The sequence below is a fragment of the Lytechinus variegatus genome, chromosome 7 (assembly GCF_018143015.1).
Source record: "Lytechinus variegatus isolate NC3 chromosome 7, Lvar_3.0, whole genome shotgun sequence".
Classification (NCBI taxonomy): Eukaryota; Metazoa; Echinodermata; class Echinoidea; order Temnopleuroida; family Toxopneustidae; genus Lytechinus; species Lytechinus variegatus.
The window spans coordinates 38,521,582-38,546,766 of record NC_054746.1 but is presented as its reverse complement, the minus strand read 5'-3'; the positions used below and the strand labels follow the sequence as shown (position 1 = coordinate 38,546,766).

General features: G+C 35.8%; 1 protein-coding gene across 1 annotated transcript; it reads left to right on the top strand.

Annotated features, from left to right (window-relative positions):
- Positions 1–1,493: 1,493 nt before the first annotated feature.
- Positions 1,494–20,997, top strand: LOC121419223 (kanadaptin-like). Its single transcript, XM_041613583.1, has 14 exons — positions 1,494–2,633; positions 4,024–4,189; positions 4,688–4,822; positions 5,181–5,250; positions 5,626–5,768; positions 6,162–6,322; positions 7,133–7,202; positions 7,727–7,916; positions 8,243–8,330; positions 16,452–16,530; positions 17,318–17,373; positions 17,598–17,931; positions 19,961–20,140; positions 20,619–20,997. The coding sequence occupies exons 1-14, from the start codon at positions 1,530–1,532 to the stop codon at positions 20,666–20,668; spliced, it is 2,826 nt and encodes a 941-aa protein (XP_041469517.1). The 5' UTR covers positions 1,494–1,529; the 3' UTR covers positions 20,669–20,997.
- The last annotated feature ends 4,188 nt before the right edge of the window (positions 20,998–25,185 follow it).

Genomic DNA, 25,185 nt, shown 5'->3' with positions numbered 1-25,185 from the left:
TTTTTGAAAAGTGAAATATATCTTTTAGAAGAGTGAAATATATTTCTTTGAAAAGTGAAATATCTTTTTTTTGAAAAGTGAAATATATTTTTTTGAAAAGTGAAACATATTTTTTGGGGAAAAGTGAAATACTTTTTTTTTTAAAGTGAAACATATTTTTTAAAGTGAAATATATTTTTTTGATAAAGTGGAATATATTTTTGAAAGTGAAATATAAATTTCTTTAAGTGAAATGGTTTAGTGGAAGAGAAAGATATATTTTTTAAGTGAAATATATATTTAATTGATTCCTTATATGCGTGCCATAGGCGAGTCCACCACCGCATGCAATTTGCACAGTTACTGATCAGAGCACAGAGTTCCTCGGCACTTCATGTACAGAGAGAGCGGCAGTCAGGAGTGAAATTAGTCCAGATTGGACCTTGTTGTTTGGAAGTGCCCTTTCCCAAAAGCTAACATAGAGGGCACAAACAACAAGGTCCAATCTGGACTAGAGTGAAATCCGAACATGCTTTTGCAGTCGCGTTGTTTATGATAGTTTTTTTTTCTAAAAATAAATTATTAACTAAATGAATAGAATGACAGACAAAATCAAAATAAACAGATACTTATAATGGAAAGACAAATTGAAGTTTGATGGATTGATACACTTAGAAGCTGCCGAAAGATAGATATAGAAGACTGATAAATAGATAGAGACAAGATAGACAGATAGATAGATAGAAATAGAGAGAGAGAGAGGTGGATAGATAGATAGAAAGAGAATTTGAGAGATAGATAGATGTCAGATAGATCAAGAATGAGAGAGAAGAGCGAAAAATTAACAGATAGATACTGTAGTTACATAGGTAGGTAGAGAGAGAGAAATAGAGAAAGACAGACAGATGGATGGAAGATAGAGAGAGATAGAGAATTTGAGATAGATGTTAGATAAAGAATGAGAGAGACAGAGAAGATTATTAGAAAGATAGATACTGCAGTTACATAGATAGATAGAGATAGAATTTGAGTGATAGATATATAGACAGATAGAGAGAAAGACAGACATCAGCAAATTGGCAACTGAGGCAAATGATCAAGGCAAACATTCGTATTGAACCTGGAAAGTATAAGCTCAGCTCATACTCAGCTGCATCTGCGGATAACTTCGGTGCGGACTTTGGATCGCGCGCCCAGCTGATAATGTAAACAAATGTAGACGTAGACTCTTCACTAGTCGCTTTTTGGCTACTTTTCCGGAAAATGCCTTCGCCAGGGTGTAAAACGGAAACGCGCGTCCTGTCAGATCTGAAAGGTAGAAAGATAGCCTTTGCCGTGGAAATTGACTATTTCATACTAAGTTTGCCACGGTACAAAAACATATTTTCTATCGATTTGAGCCATTTCTTTTTAAACACAATTAAATCATTTTAGATTTTTTTGTAAAAGAATGTTATTTCGTATCCTTTATATATGAATAAAATTGAATAAAGTTTAACTTTTATACTCATACGTGCGCTGAGTATCGTACCAAAACTAGATGGGTAAACATGGCCGCCTCCATGGAAGAGTCAACACAACCTTCAATGATGATGGAACAAAACGAAGAAGTGTCGTCGAGTAGCGATGATTTGGATTCGAATCGTTGTATGAATGCAGGTGAAGTCTCATCAAGCAATACTAGGCCCAGTGGAATTTCGAGAATTATTAATGATGAAAAATCAAATGAAGACGAATTCAGCATTGAAGAAAGGTTGAGCGCTGCCGCTACCGAATCCTCTCTGGACGTTTCGCCGAAGGTAGCGGCATGCGTATCCAGCACTGATACTGATATGCCTGCTGAAACCTTTGACCATGATAATCCCGCCAATGCGACAGACAACGACAGCGAACTGAAAGATGAGCAAGGAGCAGATTCATTCAGTTCTTTTGATCGAGGAGTGAAAGCAATAGACTCAAAGTCAGGATTTAAAATGCCAGGCATGCCAGATAAAAACTTCTTTTTCTTGAGCCCGAAACCTAGAGAGAAAAGTTCTGGCAATGCGAGTGGAAGTGCCATCATTAACAAGGAAACTGCATCACCGTCAAGCTCAGAATTCACAATTCCTTCATCAATTCAAGGACAAAAGAAGGGTACATTTGCATTTGCTTTGCCCAATACTCTTCCAAAATCAAAACATGGTTCTTTCCAAGCAGCTCAATCAAAACAGAATGAGCCAGATAAAAGTCCTGTTTTGAAGATACATGATAAGAAATCAGAAGAAAAAGGAAAGCAAGCTGTTAATGCTCCACCACTTCCATATAAAGAGCCTTCTTGGAGTGGCATCCCAAGCCAGGAATATCATCTGGAAGTATTGAAAAACGGAACCATTCTCTCCAAAATCACACTGAATGACAAACCATTCCATGTATTTGGACGGTTAGCATCTTGTGATATTCAGATGGACCATCCTTCCCTATCACGTTATCACATGATCCTTCAGTATAGACCTACAGGTGATGGAGAGCACGATCCAGGATTTTATGTCTATGATCTTGGAAGCACTCATGGATCTTTTCTCAATAAACAGCAGATTAAAGCCAAAGCATATTACAGAATGAATGTTGGACATATGTTCAAACTTGGTGGAAGTACAAGACTTTTTATCTTACAGGTATCCGACCTAATGGTTCCAACCTACTGGCGTTGAAAGGAAGCAATGATGTTTTTTTCTTTCATGTTATTTTTTTTTAATTGGTCATTGATTCATCATAGTCATTATACTTTTTTATTCAAGTTTATTCAGTTCATTACTAATTCCATTATTACTCACTCATGTTTAGGGTATTTTATATTTTCATTCTTTTTGTGGATGATTCAAGATCTCATCAGCTGGCATGCCTTATGTAATAGATTAATGCAGGCCTATATAATAGAGTTTCACTCAATGTTTAATGTAGACGGATTAGGTAATGTTATATCATACAGTAAAATTTTTCACAATTCAACCTATGGCATTGGTGAATAGTCTTGGAATTCAAAACAATTTTTGGCTACATTATATAAATTTCTTATAAAATGTGTAGGCCTAAATTTTGATATGTGTACATTTCTCAGTGGAGTTGCTTTGATATGGATTTCATGAAAAGCGCTAACTTATTATTATAGTATTAATTAGGCAGAGTTACCCATTGCCCCGGGGACCCCGACACGTCAGTACGTGTTCGGGCTGCCGCAGTAAAGTTACCCACAGCTATAGAAATTTACAGTTTAACAAAACAGACTTAGATCCTAGATTTAAGCATTTGTTATCCTAGCATTTATTTAATTTTAAGTTGACTCAAAATCAGTTGGATGATTATTTGTGATTTCACTCTGGATAATCCATATTTTTCATGAACAAATTAGCCTATAGATGTAATTTTGCAGATTTTTTAGGAAATATATATTTTTCAATTCCACTTTAGAGAGAGACAAGTTTTCAAATAAAAAAAGGGGATCAATAGTAAACACTGAATAAATACACTTTTGATATCTAGATATAATGCCAACAGAAGTTAGAAAGCCTGGTAAAATATATAATATAAGATATGGTTTGTGGTACTATTTTTCAAATCTGCAGTTTTGTAAACTGTATTAGATTGTTTTTGTGAATCCTATTTATCATCTTTCAAAGATAAAGTTTGGTCTGCAATAGTCCATAAAAAAGGAATGTAGACTTAACAAAAAAAATTATTGATGAAAGATCAATCAAATAGGATTGTGACCTGAAACATCAAAAAGGAAAAGGTTTCATCATCTGAACATGCTTAAACAGATTTACAAACCAATCCTTTTCATAGAGATTTGTTTTGAATAAAATTAGTTCAAATTTTGAGATAACCCTGTTTGGTTGTTTCCACTATATAAAGTTCATGAATATTTTATAGTAGGGTACTGCATTAGTTTTTAATGTTTATTGTGAGTCCAGAATAGTGATTGCATAATTACTTTTGAATGATTTTAATTCATAAAGTATCATAAGTACTCATCACCTCTCTGTAATATCATTTCCATTTTGATAGGGACCATCTGGTGAACAGGAAGAAGAATCTGGAATGAGTATCACAGAACTGAAGGAACTCAGAGAAAGACAGATGATGCAGATGGAAGAGAAGAAGAGGAGAAAAGAAGAAAAAGAGATGGAAGATATGAAAGCTCGAGAAAAGACATCAGAAGGCATTGATTGGGGTGAGAAATATTAAACCTTCACTCCCATGGGTGAAAAAAAAATACATGTAGCACTACATGTATGTGACTATTTGAAAGAATCCAAAGATTGTTGAATCTAATGAGTATGTCATTCACAACTTTTTTAAGCACTGGATAAAAGTTGCATGAAATAACTTACCCTTTTAATTGCTTCAGTAACATATTGAGTCAGAATTAATATATGGGGATCACAAGTAGAGTTCTTTGTGCTATCAAGAATATGTATGACAATTATTATATTTCTATTATCTTTTTAATGAAATGGTGATGACTCCTTTAAAAAAAAAATCATTCAAACATGCACACCATGGTTGGTCATGTTATGACAGTTATCACAACTACGGTATAGGTTATATTCAAATTGTAAATTCACACATTAAGATGAACTATTAAAGATAACACAAACACAGATGTGAAGTAAGTTTGTAGTCAACATTTCTTCAACAACCTTTTCCTAAATGCTTTGTTTATTGATAGGTATGGGTGGTGATGAAGATGAAGAAAATTCTGATGAAGAAAATCCCTTTGCTGTGATAGAAACCCAAGAAGAGAGAGAAGCTGCTTATATCAAGGATCCTAAGAAGACACTTAGGGGATTCTTTGAAAGAGAAGGTATGAGGTCTAAAGATCTAAATCAACTATTCGGGATATTGTCTAATCTGCCAGATGCCAGTTGCTGTTTTTTAATGTGACTTGAAATCATATGTAAATTCCCAGTGCTAGCAATCATATGAGCATGTTAGTAAGATTTTACCTACTGCAAATTTATCTCTTAGCTTAATTATGTTTAAATACCATATTTTCATCAGCATTTACTTGATTATTCTAATGCACATAAGTACAGGAATATTTTTGAATTTTTCAATCTTTGCATTGCTTAATGTGTGGTAGTATCATTATTCTACTTTACCTTTGATTTCTATAAAAAAAAACACGAGTATTATTACTTTTTTTCCCCTTTCTTTCTTAGATGTTGAGTTAGAATATGAAGTAGATGAAAAAGGTAGTGGCTTCAACCATCAGTATGTTTGCAGAGTGCAGTAAGTTTCATGATATTTTTAAATTTGAGTTCAGTGTTTTTCCTGTCATTCATGCTTTCTTGGATTTATTTAAAGTACATTGAAATGTGATTCATAAACTAACACATCAACAAAAGCTTGTAACTTCCTCATTTTTTTTCAAATCAAAATCTTTATTTTTCAGGTACCTTGTAAAAAATTAATTTTGTACAGCTCGTATTCAAATTTACAACAGAGATATTCTTGGTTATGATAGATATTTCATAACTTTTCAAATCTGGATTTTAATTCGGAATTGTATGACTATGAACATCATTATACATTGTCAGTTTTGTCATATTCTCTAAAGCTCCACAAATGCACATAACTAACTCTTAGAACTTGAACATGTTTCAGATTGCCTCTTGATGATTCAGTTGGTAATCCAATCTATGCAGAAGCAGCTGTATCAGGCAAGAAAAAAGAAGCTGTTGTAGCCTGTGCCTTAGAAGCTTGTCGTATCCTGGATGCTCATGGAGTACTCAGACAAGCTACACATGGTATGATAACAAACATGCTTTTGCTTGTATCATTTCTGTCACTTCTTAAACCTATATGCTTTCTATAAAGTGTGATTGTATATAATTCATGATGTTTTTTTCTTTGATTCAAATGAAAAAATTAAGATTTGAGGAAAAAGAAATGTTTTTTGTGACTTTACCTTAGTTTCTGAATGGTAAGGCTTGTACTCACTACTTCAGAGGCAATGTCACATATGAAATTCATGTTGATTTTCAATGCAGATCTTGGCGTGTTGTGATCACAACTTGTTATAGACTTTATTGTCTTTCAATGCAATTATTCTCTATTATACAACTTGGCTTAATGATGTCCATGCATGAAATGTGAATTATTTGCTTACCTATTTAGCACTATTTTAATCAATATTGCAGAAAGTAAGAAGAGAAAAGCCAAGGATTGGGCCCAGGATGACTATTATGACAGTGATGATGATACATTCCTGGACAGAACTGGAGCCATAGAGAAGAAGAGAAAACAGCGAATGAAGAAAGCTGGAATTCTTCAAGAGAAGGCTGAGACATATGACTCTCTGGTAAGCGATGGCATGGTATAATTATGATTTATGGCATTAGACTGTCTACACTATTGACACTAATATAGGATATTTAGTGGAGGGTTGTTGATCACTTCCCATCTAAGTTCCAGTGTCTAAATCCTACTGAAGCATGAATAATGGTAATGATGATGAAACATTTGTTATAGTTACCTATATCATAATGCAGAATAAATTGCTTAATTATATATATCTTTTCTCAGACCAGGACTGTTTTATACAATTTATGAATATTGAATATGACAAACATCGTTTTATTGTATTTCACCATTCTCGATAACAAATCAATTTTATACAGATATTGCCTACTTGGTGGTTTAATATAATAATGTTTAATTTCTCCTACGTAGTTATATTTTTCCCAAGGGATTATACATTGTGCAAAGGGAAAATATTCTCTTGAGGGGAAAAATATAGCTTTGGAGGGAGTTGAAATGTTATCAATTAAACAGATAAACCAGACCATTGTTGTATTACACAGTCTATATAGATTTATCATCATAATCTTTGTTGGCTTTATGGTAAACTTGTAATACTGGTTGCAGCTCTGATCCATCTATGTCATAATGAAAATACTGCAGGCGCAGACTTCATGAAATCTATGCGTGTATACTAGTGAGTACATCAAGCAAATTACCTGATTAGGCAGCTTTTAAGCAGTGAGTAATGTCAAAACCTAGAATGTAACTAGCAATCCTTGCAGCTATGATCACTTGATGGCGTATTGACCTATGATAGATTCAAAATCTACTTAACCTATGTAATGTTTCTGTGTTTATTACTCCCTAGCTTGCAAAGCTTGCAGAAGTGGATGCTGAGCTTGTAGCAACAGAACAACAACTTGAAGAAGCAAAAAAGGGTAATATTAATAGAAATAATATATTGATTTAATTACCATTTGTAACATTTACCCAATGCCCACTAACAGTTTTAGATAGAGTTAACAATTTGCCATTGTTTATTTGTAGTCATGATATAGCATTGTTTATCATTTAGAGTCGCCAGCTTTATTGCTGTCTATATCGTATCACATGTTTGGTAAGAAAGTATATTTTTAGTAAATTATCATTTTACAGGATATGAATGGTTATCCAAATCTACAGATTTTCTAAAGCTTTTCTCTGCTTTCTGAAGAAGACAAAATGCATATGATTGATTAAAAAAAGCAGGAATACCATCAAAAACTGAGAACAAAAATGTTTTTTTTGTACAAATTCACAGAATATGATGTTTTCTCGTACACATATTCTGTGTGGTACTTTTTGGTAATTCTCACTGAAATACTACATAATTCCATCTGTGACATAATCATAAGAGAGATACCATTTATGTTCATATTTTTGCATTCCATCCATCCCGTTATTAATTTTTTTCTATTTGTAGTACAACCAACATCAGGAGAATCTGACACCTTGGATGATTTCATTGCAAGCCTAAAGGCTGGGGGTAGTTCACATGATAGAGCTCAGAGGGCTAAACTTAAATTCAAGGTGGTGGATCTTAGGAAGGAGCAGTTCAAACTACAGAAGTTAATCCAGCTGGCCAGACCCACCCATATTCCAGAGCCACCCAAGTGAGTATCATTGTTTCAGGTTTATTTCTCTATTTGTTTAAAAAAAACATTTGTATTACATTAATACCTGAAAACATTATTGAGATAGATATATCAAAATATTCAAGGGGGATTTAAACAAAAATATTCTCAATTATGAATATTGTGGTAATTTCAAATATTAATTAATGGAATACTTGACAACTGAAAAAAAGGAGAGCAATGCAAAAAAAGCAATGCTTGATTGAATATCAAATAGTGGAATGCTTTTTTTTTGTCATGCAATGTCAGTGGGCCCAAATTTGTCACTCTTGATTGTTAAATCATTATCTTTGGTGTATTTTCAGGTTTAATTGTCTTCCGAAAGGCAAGACTCTTTCCATGATAGGCTCCATCAAATCCAAATCAAACTTCAAAGAAAAATTCCAGCCAAAGGTAGGTTTTGGCTAGTAGACTACTTTAGTGAAATTTTTAGTCTTTGATATTTTCTGTATGACTATTGTTCTCAATCACAGATGTTTTAATATCGTCATGGAGAGTATGGTTTAAATGTGTGATTGATTTTCATTCTAGTCAATGACAGTCATTATTTTCTGATCTTGCCTAGCATTCTTGTCTCTAAAATTTCACACTGTTTTTAATCCATATGTTTATCAAAGATTTAGCATTGGTACAATTTAATATCTCACACTAGCAGTAAAAAGATTTTACTTGCCAGGTTCCCATTTACTTCACCTTAGTTTAGTGTGCCAAATGTAGATCAGTGATGATTGATTCTTAAAATCTTTATGATTGATCCCTTTTCTCTTTATATCAAGTTTTGATCCCATTTTTATTTGTGGATTGCAGAATGAGAAATTGTATATATATCTTATTTCAACATGTACAGTATTCCTGAATCCCTCCTTTGTAAAGATGATGGTCAAAGGTCAAGTCCACCTCAGAAAAATGTTGATTTGAATCAATATAGAAAAATCAGACAAGCACAATGCTGAAAATTTCATCAAATCTGATGTAAAATAAGAAAGTTATGACATTTCAAAGTTTTGCTTATTTTTAACAAAACATTTATATGAATGAGCCAGTTACATCCAAATGAGAGAGTCATTGATGTCACTCACTCACTATTTCTTTTGTTTTTGTCTCACCTGCGAAGCAAAGTGAGACTATAGGCGCCGCTTTTCCGACGGCGACGGCGGCGGCGTCAACATCAAATCTTAACCTGAGGTTAAGTTTTTGAAATGACGTCATAACTTAGAAAGTATATGGACCTAGTTAATAAAACTTGGCCATAAGGTTAATCAAGTATTACTGAACATCCTATTAGAGTTTCATGTCACATGATTAAGGTCAAAGGTCATTTAGGGTCAATGAACTTAGACCATGTTGGAGGATTCAACATCGAAATCTTAACCTCAGGTTAAGTTTTTGAAATGTCATCATAACTTAGAAAATATATGGACCTAGTTCATGAAACTTGGACATAAGGTTAATCAAGTATCACTGAACATCCTGCATGAGTTTCACGTCACATGACCAAGGTCAAAGGTCATTTAGGGTCAATGAACTTTGGCCGGATTGGGGATATCTGTTGAATTCCCATCATAACTTTGAAAGTTTATGGATCTGATTCATGAAACTTAGACATAATAGTAATCAAGCATCACTGAAAATTTTGTGCAAGTTTCAGGTCTCATGATTAAGGTCATTTAGGGTCAATGAACTTTGGCCGAATCGGGGGTATCTGTTGAATTACCATCATAACTTTGAAAGTTTATTGGTCTAGTTCGTTAAACTTGGACATTAGAGTAATCAAGTATCACTGAACATCCTGTGCGCGTTTCAGGTCACATGACCAAGGTCAAAGGTCAATGAACTTTGGCCGAATTGGGTGTATCTGTTGAATTACCATCATAACTTTGAAAGTTTATGGATCTGATTCATGAAACTTGTACATAAGAGTAATCAAGTATCACTGAACATCCTGTTCGAGTTTCAGGTCACATGATCAAGGTCAAAGGTCATTTAGGGTCAATGAACTTTGGCCGAATCGGGGGTATCTGTTGAATTACCATCATAACTTTGAAAGTTTATTGGTCTAGTTCGTTAAACTTGGACATTAGAGTAATCAAGTATCACTGAACATCCTGTGCGCATTTCAGGTCATATGACCAAGGTCAAAGGTCAATGAACTTTGGCCGAATTGGGTGTATCTGTTGAATAACCATCATATCTCTGTAAGTTTATTGGTCTAGTTCATAAAAAGTGGACATAAGAGTAACCATGTATCACTGAACATCTTGTGCGAGTTGGAGTAGTATTCAAAGTCAGCACTGCTGCTATATTGAACTGCGTGATGCAGGTGAGACGGCCAGAGGCATTCCACTTGTTATTGTTTGAATTACATAATATTTCAATTTTTACAAATTTGATGATAAGGACCTCCTTGCCTGAAGCAAAAATGTTAAAAATAAATGTTCAGGGAGGAATGAAACTTCATTTCACATGACAATGACAAGAAAATCAAAATATTTCATATAATAAAATACAAAAGAAATAGTGAGTGAGTGATGTCATCAGTTCCCTCATTTGCATACCGACCGAGATGTACAGTTGTCCTCAAAATTATTCATACCCCTTGTGGAAAAACATTCTTTGGTAGATTCTTTACTTGTAAAAGCTATTGTGATGTAACTTTCTTTGTATCTTTTGTCTGCTTGTTGCTATGCATGATTTGACATATGAGCTGGCAAGTCTTCATTAGCATAATAATAGATAGGGTCGAAAGTTATTTTTTGCACTTGTTCAGAATTATTCATACCCTTGCCAATACCTCAACAAAAATGTCCTTTTATGACAATGCGCATTATTTTCACTGTCTGGGAATGTGCTATTCTTTGTTCTATAGTTATTTCAAGATGTTCCAATGAATTAAATACCCTCTTTGTTAAACAAGCCATTAAACAATGATGGAAAATAGCATCTTTCTAAAAGGGTATAAATAGAGGAAAGCATTCTGGTTATTCTCAGTCTCTGATAATCATGGCCAAGAAGAAGGAGCTCAGTGAGGACCTACGGCAACGTCTTGTGAATGCCCACATTGAGGGAAAAGGTTACAAGGCCATTTCAAAGCAGTATGACGTCCCTGTGGCAACAGTCCAGAGCGTAATCAAGAAGCACAAGAGGTACAACACTGAAGAACCTTAGTGGGCGTGGCAGGAAGTGCAAGGTGTCCCCTAAACTTGCCAGGAAAATCTGCAGAGAGGTCAACAACAACCCCCGGACCACAACCAAGGCCCTACTTGAAACGCTTGACCGGTCAGGGACGAAGGTGTCCCGGTCCACCATCGAGCGAGTCTTGCACAAAGGAGGTCTCCATGGACGCAGGCCTCGGAAGACACCATTGCTCAGGAAGAAACACCTGAAGGCTCGACTGGCCTTTGCTAGAGGTCATCTGAAGCAAAATCCAAGCTTTTGGTCAACCATCCTGTGGTCTGATGAGACGAAGTTGGAGTTATTTGGCCATATGGATGTTGAATACGTCTGGAGGAAGAAAGGGGAAGCATACAATCCAAAGAACACTGTGCCAACCGTCAAGCATGGTGGTGGGCACATAATGCTATGGGGATGTTTCTCTTCCAGTGGCACAGGGAACCTCGTTAGAGTCAAAGGAATCATGAAAAAGGAGGATTACATCCAGATCCTTGATGAGAACTTGAAGGAATCTGCCGAAAAACTCCAGCTTGGCCCCAACTGGAAGTACCAACAAGACAATGACCCAAAGCATACCGCAAAGCTGGTGAAGAAATGGTTCAAGGACCATGATGTCAACGTCCTAGAATGGCCAAGTCAGAGTCCTGACCTGAATCCGATCGAGAACTTGTGGTGAGACCTGAAAGTCAGAGTGATGGCTAGGAACCCGACCAACCTGACCCAGCTTGAGGCCTACGCCAAGGAAGAATGGGCCAACATCCCGCAGGAGACGTGCAGGAAGCTTGTGGACACTTACAGGAATCGTCTAGAAGCAGTCGTAAAGAATAAAGGCTATGCTATTGACTATTAATGAAAGACATTGGACTCAAAAGACCTAGGGTACTATGAATAATTTTGAACATGACATTGTTTGAATATCTATGAATAAAATACCCCTGAAAAGAGAAATTTCTTGAATTGTGCATTGTTGTTATTCTTTCACTAGTAGGTCACACATAAATCATAGAGAAACTTGATAAAATGCATTCATTTCATCACAAACATGAAAAATCACAAATATCAACAAGGGTATGAATAATTTTGAGGACGACTGTACATATAAATGTTTTGTGAAATGAAGTGAAACTTTAAAATTTCCTAACTTTCTTATTTTACATCCGATTTTGATGAAATTTTCAGTGTTATGCTTGTTGAATTTTTCTCTTTTTATTCAAATCAAGTGTTTTTTGGGGTGGACTTGTCCTTTAAATAGGTTCTGCTTTTCATTTGATAATTTAATTTAATACTTCATATTCATTTGAAATTGTTGATTAATTTTACCTTATCCCCGTACTTGACAATAATCCATTGCTTAATTGAATTAATTACTTTCTATATTAAATTGATCTAGTCGAATATTAGCATTTTATTTAAAGGAGAAATATATTGATTATGAATGTGGTCTTATTATATATCAATGGAAAGGTAATGATGTGGGGATCATCAGTGGGTCATTCAAAAATACCGAAAATAATACAAAAAGGTGAAAATCGCCGATTAAAAAACGCTAAAATGCCCCTCCGAAATATGCCTCGCATCGGTCTCTGAATTGACTGGAATTTGATGACGTCACTGTCTGTACGAGAGGCGTGATTGGCTCTCCCACGTGAAGCTCCACTTGCATGCAAAACCTGTTGCGTGGGTATGTTTTCTCCACACTGTCACTGAATACTTCTATCACTAAGTGAAAGAAAACCCAGAATTTTATCTAGATTTGGATTTTCAAATTGATGATTTTAAAGATGAAGAGAATGATGATGAAGTGAACAACACAGTGACGTAGTTGGAGGTAAATTGGGGGAATTACGCCGATGATGATGATGAAAATTCAACTTGCAACACGATCACAAGTGAAGTCATGTACATGCCGGTTCGCTACCAATTCATGCTGCTGGAAGTGCTAGCTACACCGCGCGGGCCAAATTAAATCCATGAAAATGAATAACCACATTCAGACAGAGTCTATCATAAGAAGGAAAATAATGATATAACTGTACTTACAAACAAGTGAATAATCCGAACCTGAAGGCAAATCAACTCAACGAATAGCAGCAGACGATATGCACCGACGATAAACTTCATGTGGCTGGGATAGATTGTCACTCGTTCTGTTAGATGTAATTTGTAACTCATTAATTTGACAAAATTACGAAACTCGGGGAATTATTTGTATATATAAAAATAAAGTACATCTCTTATTAGGTGATCTGTCAATCGACAGATCAACTATTAATTTCGTAAGAATTTTCTTTTTTATTTATTTATTTCTTAATTTTTATTTTTCCACCCTTTTCTTGTTACCATAAAATCTCCAAATCTACATCATCAATTATCTTCAAAATATCATCAGATATGGGGACTTATCATGTCATGTGAACGAAACAAGTTCAAGGTCAAAAGGTCATCATGACGTCATCTAGACGCCATTTTGTAAAATCACATTATCAATCATATCTTCATTATCAATTATCAAAAATTAACCATATTTACATCACATTAACTTCAGGTCAAGGGTCAACTGTCCATGTCATCAAAGGTCATGTAAAGGTCACGACGTGCGCGTACGCGCGCGTCAAAATTTTAAAATGCTCAAAATCGCTTTTTGACCAAAGTAGAGTATGTTTCAGGTGATTTTAAGCATTTCAAAAATTTGCGCGCGCGCACGGTTACGCGCGCGTTCCCGCGCGTAACGGCACTATAAAACATAGGATCGCCATTTTTTTCATATCAATGCACCGATAATATAATTCTGAACAATTTGATACCTTGATCAACCTTCTACGACAAGTAATAAAGGAATTAGCCTCCATCAAAGTTTACAGCACGCGCGCACGCGCACACTAACCATAGACAATATATGTGCAAAAACATGCCTATACAAAATTCATTATAGCTCTTAAGGTAGTCCGTTGACCCCCATTTTTTTTTCATATTCGAATAGAGTATGGATGGGAGATGTGATTTCATGTCACATTTGACCCGAAATTTTATCATGACGTCATCAAAATGGCGTCGGAACTCAAAATTCCCATTTTGCTACTTATGACGTCATCGTAATTATGCAAATTTGACTCTAACTCTGTTAATATTGGTCAATTTTTGCTCAGTTTTTTCTACGTTGTAGCTGAGGACATACTCTTTCTATTGTGATGGGTATATTTACATTTTAAGGATCGGATCATCCTGAAAAATGGCAAGTTATAGAGGCATGTCATTTTCGCTCATTTTGTGTGCAATCTCTATGGGAAATGACTTTTTCTCAAAACTGGATTTTACATTCCTCTATTTCGCGAGCCATATCTCCATTTCTGTTTGTTGGTTTTCTCTGAGCTTTGAGTATGTTGTAGCTGAGATTGTAAGCTATCGCAAGTGTGGTCTCCATTTTCCGATCAGATGCCGGGATCATGCCCGTATTTCACTTGCAAAATTGGATTTCAGATCTTCTCGTTTTGCTTATGTGTTAAGTCTATGGGAAGCGTGTAGCTCAATGGGTAAGGCATCAGACTTGCGTCCTTAGGGTCCCCGGTTCGAACCCAAAAGTGGACATAAATTTTTTTTTCTTTTTTTTCTTTTCAACATTTCGCAAATGTTCCTTAATCACCATTACAAGGTATATTAGTTCAAATATCGCACAATAAAGTAGGTTAAAATCGTTTCTAATAGGCCTGTAACATGTACAATGCGTATCGCCTATACACCTACATGTATTTCACATATCCTCATTTCCCTCTTTTTTAGAGTATTCAACATGTTCTTTTCGTAATAAAAGTTTAGTTTTCAATATGAGCATCGTATTGATCTCAATTAACATGGTGATTGTATTCATGATCATGAAAATCAGAGACAGATCACCTAATTCGTCCTCATGACGAATTAAAATTCTAGTTAGTTTTTGTATTACGATAAAACCTGTTTTGAAGGAAAGCGTTGAGGTAAACTAAAATTACATGTAAAAGATCATCCCCCAACATGCATAGCTTGTATGTCATTGCAAACAACCCATCTCAAACATGCACGTATTCCTTCCTTGCTCGCCTTGCTAGCTGATTGAGAGCTGTGCAACACGTGCATAGATCTATTCTCTCAGTCTCAGCCAAGGCGAACAAACAATACGGCATGTGTTGTTGTGATGGTTTGTTTACGATCACATAATGGTACGCATGATGGGATGATCTTTTACATCTAATTTTAATTTACCTCAACGTTTTCCTTCAAAACAGGTTTTATCGTAATTCAAAAAATGATAAGAGATGTTACTATATTTTTATATAGATAAATAATTCCCCGAGTTTCGTAATTTTGTCAAATTAATGAGATAAAAGTTACATCTAACAGAACGAGTGACAATCTATCCCAGCCACATGAAGTTTATCGTCAGTGCATATGCCATATCGTCTGCTACTATTCGTTGAGTTGATTTGCCTTCAGCTTCGGATTATTCACTTGTTTGTAAGTAGTTATATCATTATTTTCCTTCTTATGATAGACTCTGTCTGGATGTGGTTATTCATGTTCAGCATGAATTCAATTTGGCCCGCGCGGTGTAGCTAGCACTTCCAGCAGCATGAATTGGTAGCGAACCGGCATGTACATGACTTCACTTGTGATCGTGTTGCAAGTTGAATTTTCATCATCATCATCGGCGTAATTCCCCCAATTTACCTCCAACTACGTCACTTGTTCACTTCATCATCATTCGATCTCTTCATCTCAAAATCATCAATTTGAAAATCCAAATCTAGATAAAATTCTGGGTTTTCTTTCATTTCGGGATTGAAGTATTCAGTGACAATGTGGAGAAAATGTACCCTTGCAACAGGTTTTGCATGCAAGTGGAGCTTCACATGGGAGAGCCAATCATGCCTCTCGTACAGACAGTGACGTCATAAAAAATCCCCAATTTCGCGGACGTAATTCTGCGTGTTTGAAGCATTCAGAGAGAGAACTTTAAAAACTATCAATTAACTGAGTTTCATCGGTCTCCATGATAAATGATGTACACCATCGTGTTCTCCTTATTTTCTCCTTTATTGTGATATATGATTCTCCATTTTTACGATTTTCAATATATTTCTACTTTAAGTGCAAAACTGCTCTGAGCACCCTGTCTTCATGCCCAGCATCCCTAAGAATGTACAGATCTTGGGTCTTTGTTGATTTCTTTATACACTTCTGAATATGATTTAGTAATTATTTATGACAGTGTCTTTCTTGCATTAACACAACAATATGATATCTTTTGTGGCATTCTTTTTTTTTAACTTCCTCAATCTTCCCTTTGTCCCTCTTTCTTACTATCACAAGATTCAAATAAATGCTTTTAAGTTAAAAAAGGAACCAGAACAGGAGGTGGAAGAAGAGGAGGAGGATGAAGACAATGAAGGTAATTATCACATGAAAAGGTTGTGGAATGTGGAACCACATCAAGAATAATGAAAATGATGTAATAAGTTTGGAATTAAGAAATCAAAACATGATATATGATATTTCATTCTTCCAAAGTCAGATGGTATGATGATGACAACAGTTTTGGGGCATGTGCTATCATTATATGGTTGCTGAAGACATGTTTTCAGTTTGTCTGTCATTTGATGATGTTTTCTTTTGCAACAAAAACTGTTTGGCTTAAAATTAGACTCTTCAGGAAAATGAAAGGATTTGAAAATGTGACAAGTTCAATGTGTATGGAGCTGGCGATAGATGAGGCTTAAATTTCAACTCTTTATAGTTGAGAAACCATCATCTCAGTATTTTTAAAGTCTTGCCGTTCTTAAGATTTTTTTTTTTAAGTAATTAGGGAAAAGAATTATTCTTGAAATGTAACCCATTTTTTCAAGACATTTCAGTAGTTATCAACTGTAAATGTATTATTTATCATTTGAAGGTCAAATATTCATGTCTGTAAATGTAGGAGTCAAAATATCTTTTTGAGAAATGGAGAGTGTTACACAATGGTTTGTAATCAATCACATATACTTCATTCAACTATTCTGATTGGTGGAAAGTGGGTATGTTGAACAAATAAGGCATGCAACTGCAAATTTGCATGGTCATTGCAAGTCTTATGATTGATCAAGACTTCTATGATACCCAGGCAGTGGTCTGTAGAATGAAGTGTAACGTGATTTGATCATCAAAGTTGTCTTCATATTTATTTCCTTGTTTATTAGATGCTGGTGAGAATACAGATGCAGAAATCAAGAATCAGAAAGCTCAAACAAAACAGGTGAGTTAAATTCTCAAATGTTCACTTTGTACATGAGTATGTATAATTGTAGCTTGGCTTGAAGCCAGGGTAATTAGGCTGCATTTATTATGGAACGCCCTTATAAAGACCTTAGGCGTTATGTAAGCAAGCATAGTTTGAAAGTTTACAAAGAGGTTTTAGATGTATCACTCCAATGTTTATTCTCCTATTACCAACTCGGTTCTTTTCTATGGTCCTATCAGGTTTCATTAGAGAATAGAAGTGATGAGATTGTAGCACCCACGGAGGGAGAGGATGACTCTCAATCAGCTCAGACTCAAAGAATGTATGGAGTAACAATGCCTTCATCACCATCGCCATCATCCAAGGAGATGAACTCTATCAATAAGATGGACACGGCTACAGAGAAGTCAGTATCTCCGCCCAAACGAGTGTATGGTGTAGCCATGCCCCCATCAATGACAGGGGAGAAATCAAGAGATACTGTGGAAGAAGAAGAGGAAGATGTAGTCCCTGTGAAATCTAAAAGGATGTATGGACCAGCTATGCCACCACCAAGCATACAGGATACCACAGGTATTGGTCATTTCTTGCTCTGGTTTCCATCTCTTTGACTTGAAAGTTGAGGGAATATGTGAGAATGAGGGAAATTGCTGGCACAACTACTCAGACTCGGGCCTCATTTCGTAAAATCTTACTATAATTGTAACATTACTTTGATTTTGATGAGCTGCTGAGCTCTGTTACTTTGGTATAGCATAGTGGCAAAGTTCTATGAGATTAAGATTTAATACAACCAGATCCAGGAGCATATACGCTACATAATATGAATGCTTGATAGATATGAATTTCACTAAAGCAGTAGTGGTCACACCACCAGAACTTTGCTGGAGTGGTCCTTGAATGGTAGGGAGGTGGGGTTCGATTTTCGACAACACTCGTCACTGCGCACAAAATGAAAAAAAAATCCAAAACACAGGCGTCGCCTCAGCATTAGTTTAGCAGTGACACCTCCATTCCAACGCCAAACCAAAGTTCATCACCGCAATGGATCACTGCTTCAAGGCCTGACACCGTTCCAGCATTCCCGTGTCTGCTCGTAAAATGCATACAATCGCTCTACCAAAGTTTGTGCAGCGTTTAATCACCGCAGCGGTTGACCAGCTTTCAAGATTTCTGTGTTGGCCTAGAGGACCCTAGCGTCCACAAACTTGCATCTAGCGGTGCCAAAGTTTGACTGGGCGTTGTTGGAGCGGGGGTGAACATTTTGGGAGCAGAAAATTGGCCGCTCCTCACTGCTTGCAATATTTTTTGCAGCTCATAACTTTTGGAGCAGATGGAGGGACCATCAGCTGTGACTGAGCGTATGCGGTTTCGCCTTGTTAAAGGTGGTCAACTTATATTAAATGGTGGTGCACAGTAATGAGCAGTGACAAATTTTTTTAATCGCTCCAGCAAAGTTCTGATGGTGTGACCACTACTTTATTGAAAAATTGCTGACATTTACTTCACAATCTCTTATTGCCTGTTAATATTGTCAGCAGAAATAGAGTTGTGATGTTGCTGTAGAATTTTGTGTGTTGCTTTTTGTCTTGCCTGCATAGCTGAGCAATACTATTGGTGCAACTTTTCCGACGGTGATGGCGCCATTGTCAACATTGAAATCATAACCAAGGTTAAGTTTTTTAAATGACATCTTAACCTAAAGAGTATATGGACCTAGTTCATGAAAATTGGACATAAGGGTAATCAAGTATTACTGAACATCCTGTCTTAGTTTCAGGTCACATGATTAAGGTCAAAAGTCATTTATGGTCAACAAACTTTAGCCATGTTGGGGTTATTTGAGGAATTGTCATAACTCTGAAAGTTTTTGGATCTAGTTCATGAAACTTAGACATAAGAGCAGCTAGTATCCTTGAATATCATGTGCGAGTTTCAGGTCACATGATTAAGGTCAAAGGTCACGGTCAATAAATTTTTGCTATGTTGGGATTATTTGAGGAATTGTCATCATAACTTTAATAGTTTATGAATCTTGTTCATGAAACTTGGACATAATAGCAATCAAGTATCCTTGAATGTCCTGAGCGAGTTTCAGTTCACCTGACCAAGATCAAAGGTCATTTAAAAGTCACACTCTGGCCGTGTTGGGAATATGTGTTGAATTGTCATCATTACTTAGAAACTTTATTGAGCTAGCTAATGAAACATTAGCATAAGGGTAATCAAGTATGAATTATTGGTTTGCACATGTCTTAGGTCACATGGTCAAAGGTCATTTGGGGTCAATGGACATAATATTTTATTATCATATTAGTGTTTTCTTCTGTGAATAATTATTCATTAGCTGTTTTCAAATGCAGCACTGCTGCTATATCGAAGTGCATAATGCAGAGGCATTCCACTTGTTTTTAATACTAAGTGCTCAATAACTACATTCATCAAAATGTTGATGCATATTGTTTGCCAATGTTTGACTTCATAATTCACCACAAATAGATATTGATGATGTATGTTTTGCACAATATCACTCTGGTTCTTGAGCTTGTCAATTCCTATGTGCTGTGATTAATGGAGATTGTGCAATCTTTTCCATTTGTAGAAAAGAGACTGGTAAAAGGTCCTTCTCGGGGGCCAAGTAAGGCAGAGTATATGGAGCAATATGAAGGAGATGGGTTTAGTCATCAGTCTGTTGGAGGTATGTTGACATCATTGAGGGATAATGAAGGACAGAAGATGGAAAAAGAAGGTGAAGATTACACGGATTGGCAGCCTCCTGCTGGTACGTTTACACAAATCATGAAGTCTTTATTGTTACCAATTCATTATCAATGCTGAATAAAACACTATTATGTCATTATCATTACAAAATCATTATGATAATGATGATTTTATTAATCTTGATATTTATGATATGCTTTAGACATACTTTTTGCATATTGAAGTGCTTTTTAATACAGATTTGGTATCACCCTGGTCATGGAATTCAATTTTATTGATATTTGTTGCCATACAATAAAACGAGACTTGGTTCTTGAAGTCAATTCTGAAATGTCATATAGTGTTTGTCATTATATTACATGGAAATAGCTCTTTGTTGCAATATCTCAACCATTCTGCTTGTTTGAGATCCATTATGTTGTGTCATTTGCATTAATGCTTGGCAAACTTTGTGAGGTATAAATGCATATGTAGAGGAATGTAATTATTTGATGTCTATAATGATGATCTTCTGTCATTCCTTTAACTTTTATCCTCAGATCAAAAAGGAGATGGACGGACCTCACTGAATGAAAAGCTAGGGTATTGACCATTTTGGAAAAAAAGGAATTTTAATCCCTTTTCTTCTACCATACATTGACAAAAGGAGGCAAGATATGTCTTGTGAAAAGGAAAGATGTGTGCATCATTTACACCAGCAGTACCCTGATATCTTGCCTAAGCTACTGGGAAGTTTTGTTTCAGGATGGTTCATAAAACCTGGACATAAAAGTAATCAGGTATTACTGAACATCCTGTGCGAGTTCCGGTATTTGCGTTTCCTGACTTTGATACATTTAATTAGTCATAAGGATAATAGCAATAATGATAATAATGATAATTATAAAAATGATAGTAATGATAATAATAATTATGATTAGCCTATTGGTGATGATGTTGGTGATAATAATAAAAATAATAATGATAAAAATAATGATAATGATAATAAAAATGATAATAATAGTATTATGGAACTGATATATATTACAATGTTTGTAATATTGGTTTGAGCTGCATGATATTATCCCAGTTTTATTTGCATGAGAATACCCATTTCCTACATGAGGGTCCCATTGCATAAAATGACTATTCTGTTAACTTTGCCATGCCATGGTAGCTGATCAACAGCCAATCGAAATCAAGGATTCCATTCAAATTACCACTGGATGGCAAAGTTACCATAATGGTAACTTATGCAACAGGGCCGAGGATGGATAGTGGCTAATTTAAAGAGAAATGCCTTTCCAAAGGACACAAGTGCTAAAGAACTACAGGCTTTGTGGTTCGAAGTTGGGAGACTTATCCAGAGTCACAACGCCTTGACAGTCATCGTTTAGACACATAGATCATTTAGTATGATTTTGTATGTGTGTCTGAACAAAGTGCCTGTCTTTATCATAGCTGTTCAGCACAAAATATTGTATTGACCTGCAAATGATCCTCAAACTTTAACCTAAAGGGCTACCTGCTTGTTGCACGTAGGCCGCTAGTTCTGCCAACTTTCTGATGTTTATTTAGAGATAAGATAAGATACCTGTTATGCTCTCTGTCTGAAAATCATAACCTTTATACACAGTGAGCTTTACATTAATTTGGGTGGAAAATAAGTCAAAATTTTTAAAGAATTCTTTCTACATTTATCTTGTTCTCAATTTCTTTTCTTTTTTTTCTTTCAAATTTTCACTTGGTCAATTGACAAATCTAATTTTGACCTGTTTTTATTGTTATATTCAGTGATGTGCCAGATAGATAGAAATGAACAATGATATGATAGAGTGAGAGAGAGAGAAAAGGGAGAGGGAGGGAGAGAGAGACAAAAGGAAGGGGATGGGCTTGAGTCATGTAAAATTTTATGCCTTCTCCATTTTATTTAATTTGAGAGAGCCTGAGTAATTTATTTCTGATTTGTAGCAGTGGAACTGATCTGCTTTTGCTGATGAATATGGATGATTATGTACTAATATATCTTTGTATAAATACAGCTTTAAAAACTTTTTACATATATATTTTTGTACTAGTGTCATTTTATTGTGCATATACATTTGAATTTTGCCATTTTTAGGGGGCCATTTAATTTTTTTTCAGTTTTGCATATTATTGTACTCGTGTCATTTTATTTTACATGCATTTATAATTTTGCCATGGGGATGGGGGCCTTTTTAAAACTATGTTGCACCTTTTTGTCTCACCTGCGAAGCAAAGTGAGACTATAGGCGCCGCTTTTCCGACGGCGACGGCGGCGGCGGCGGCGGCGGCGTCAACATCAAATCTTAACCTGAGGTTAAGTTTTTGAAATGACATCATAACTTAGAAAGTATATGGACCTAGTTAATAAAACTTGGCCATAAGGTTAATCAAGTATTACTGAACATCCTATTAGAGTTTCATGTCACATGACCAAGGTCAAAGGTCATTTAGGGTCAATGAACTTAGACCATGTTGGAGGAATCAACATCGAAATCTTAACCTGAGGTTAAGTTTTTGAAATGTCATCATAACTTAGAAAATATATGGACCTAGTTCATGAAACTTGGACATAAGGTTAATCAAGTATCAATGAACATCCTGCATGAGTTTCACGTCACATGACCAAGGTCAAAGGTCATTTAGGGTCAATGAACTTTGGACGAATTGGGGATATCTGTTGAATTCCCATCATAACTTTGAATGTTTATGGATCTGATTCATGAAACTTGGACATAATAGTAATCAAGCATCACTGAACATTTTGTGCAAGTTTCAGGTCACATGATCAAGGTCAAAGGTCATTTAGGGTCAATGAACTTTGGCCGAATTGGGGATATCTGTTGAATTCCCATCATAACTTTGAAAGTTTATGGATCTGATTCATGAAACTTGGACATAATAGTAATCAAGCATCACTGAACATTTTGTGCAAGTTTCAGGTCTCATGATTAAGGTCAAAGGTCATTTAGGGTCAATGAACTTTGGCCGAATCGGGGGTATCTATTGAATTACCATCATAACTTTGAAAGTTTATTGGTCTAGTTCGTTAAACTTGGACATTAGAGTAACCAAGTATCACTGAACATCCTGTGCGTGTTTCAGGTCACATGTCCAAGGTCAATGAACTTTAGCCGGATTGGGTGTATCTGTTGAATTACCATCATAACTTTGAAAGTTTATGGATCTGATTCATGAAACTTGTACATAAGAGTAATCAAGTATCACTGAACATCCTGTTCCAGTTTCAGGTCACATGATCAAGGTCAAAGGTCATGTAAGGTCAATGAACTTTGGCCATGTTGGGGTTTTTTGTTGAATAACCATATCTCTGTAAGTTTATTGGTCTAGTTCATAAAAAGAGGACATAAGAGTAACCATGTATCACTGAACATCTTGTGCGAGTTAGAGTAGTATGCAAAGTCAGCACTGCTGCTATATTGAACCGCGTGATGCAGGTGAGACGGCCAGAGGCATTCCACTTGTTTGTATTAGCGTCATTTATTGTGCACCTGCATTTATAATTTTGCCACTGGTAGAATGGAAAATAGATTTTATGATAACATATGATGTGTGTAAGGAAAAGAGCCAGCGTGAAGTAGAAGTTTGAGTTTGGATCACAGTGCCAAGAGAAAGGGGATGAAAAAAAAAATGGTGCAGGCGTACCAACAGCTGAAGTTTTCCACATGAACAAAGCAAACCCGATAGAAACTTTGTATGCATAGCAAAATAACAATGATATTTGTTGATGAAAATAACCAACTGATCAATATTAAAACAGAATTACAATGGAATAGTTATAGTTGGAGTTTGGTGCATGAGCTAATGGCCCTGGGAAGCGGGTGTGCTGGAGCACCCCAATATTCCTTGGGCATGCTGTGTTCATTCTTCTCCATTATTTCTCCTATTGAGAAATGTAACGAAAATGACCTACACTTTGGAGTGAAAACCCCCCCCTTTTTGTCTCACCTGCATAGCAGAGTGAGACTATAGGCACCGCTTTTACGGCGGCGGCGTCAACATCAAATCTTAACCTGAGGTTAAGTTTTTGAAATGACATCATAACTTAGAAAGTATATGGACCTAGTTCATGAAACTTGGCCATAAGGTTCATCAAGTATTACTGAACATCCTATTAGAGTTTCATGTCACATAACCAAGGTCAAAGGTCATTTAGGGTCAATGAACTTAGACCATGTTGGAGGAATCAACATCAAAATCTTAACCTGAGGTTAAGTTTTTGAAATGTCATCATAACTTAGAAAATATATGGACCTAGTTCATGAAACTTGGACATAAGGTTAATCAAGTATCACTGTACATCCTGCATGAGTTTCACGTCACATGACCAAGGTCAATGAACTTTGGCCAAATTGGGGGTATCTGTTGAATTCCCATCATAACTTTGAATATTTATGGATCTGATTCATGAAACTTGGACATAATAGTAATCAAGCATCACTGAACATTTTGTGCAAGTTTCAGGTCTCATGATTAAGGTCAAAGGTCATTTAGGGTCAATGAACTTTGGCCATGTTGGGGTTTTTTGTTGAATAACCATCGTATCTCTGTAAGTTTATTGGTCTAGTTCATAAAAAGTGGACATAAGAGTAACCATGTATCACTGAACATCTTGTGCGAGTTAGAGTAGTTTTTAAAGTCAGCACTGCTGCTATATTCAACCGCGTGATGCAGGTGAGACGACCAGAGGCATTCCACTTGTTATATTTACATCAGCACCTCCTGTAAAAAAAAAAAAGAAAATCGCTTCCAATGCCCTTCATGAACTTCATTTTCCAACTATAACTATTCCATGTAATTCTGTTTCAGTATTGATCAGTTGGTTATTTTCAGTTTATATATATAGTAATCCTCAATGGTCGACACAGTTTAAAGAAGAATGGCCAAAGATTGCCTCGAAAATGGCAGTTCTTTGGTGCAATAATGATTATTATGATAATTATTCAGGATAAAACTCTCTTTCATGTGGTGTACATGAATTACGCATACATTCGTAATTCCGAAGCTTCGTTATTCCAAAGGTTCGGATATTTTGAAGGTTCGCTCTTCCGAAGGTTCGTTTTTCCGAAGGTTTGTAATTCC

Coding starts and splice junctions, on each gene's coding strand:
- LOC121419223 (XM_041613583.1), top strand. CDS start 1,530: ATGGCCGCCTCCATGGAAGAGTCAACACAACCTTCAATGATGATGGAA. Junction 5,769..6,161: donor ACTCAGACAAGCTACACATG/GTATGATAACAA, acceptor TCAATATTGCAG/AAAGTAAGAAGAGAAAAGCC. Junction 7,917..8,242: donor CATATTCCAGAGCCACCCAA/GTGAGTATCATT, acceptor GTGTATTTTCAG/GTTTAATTGTCTTCCGAAAG.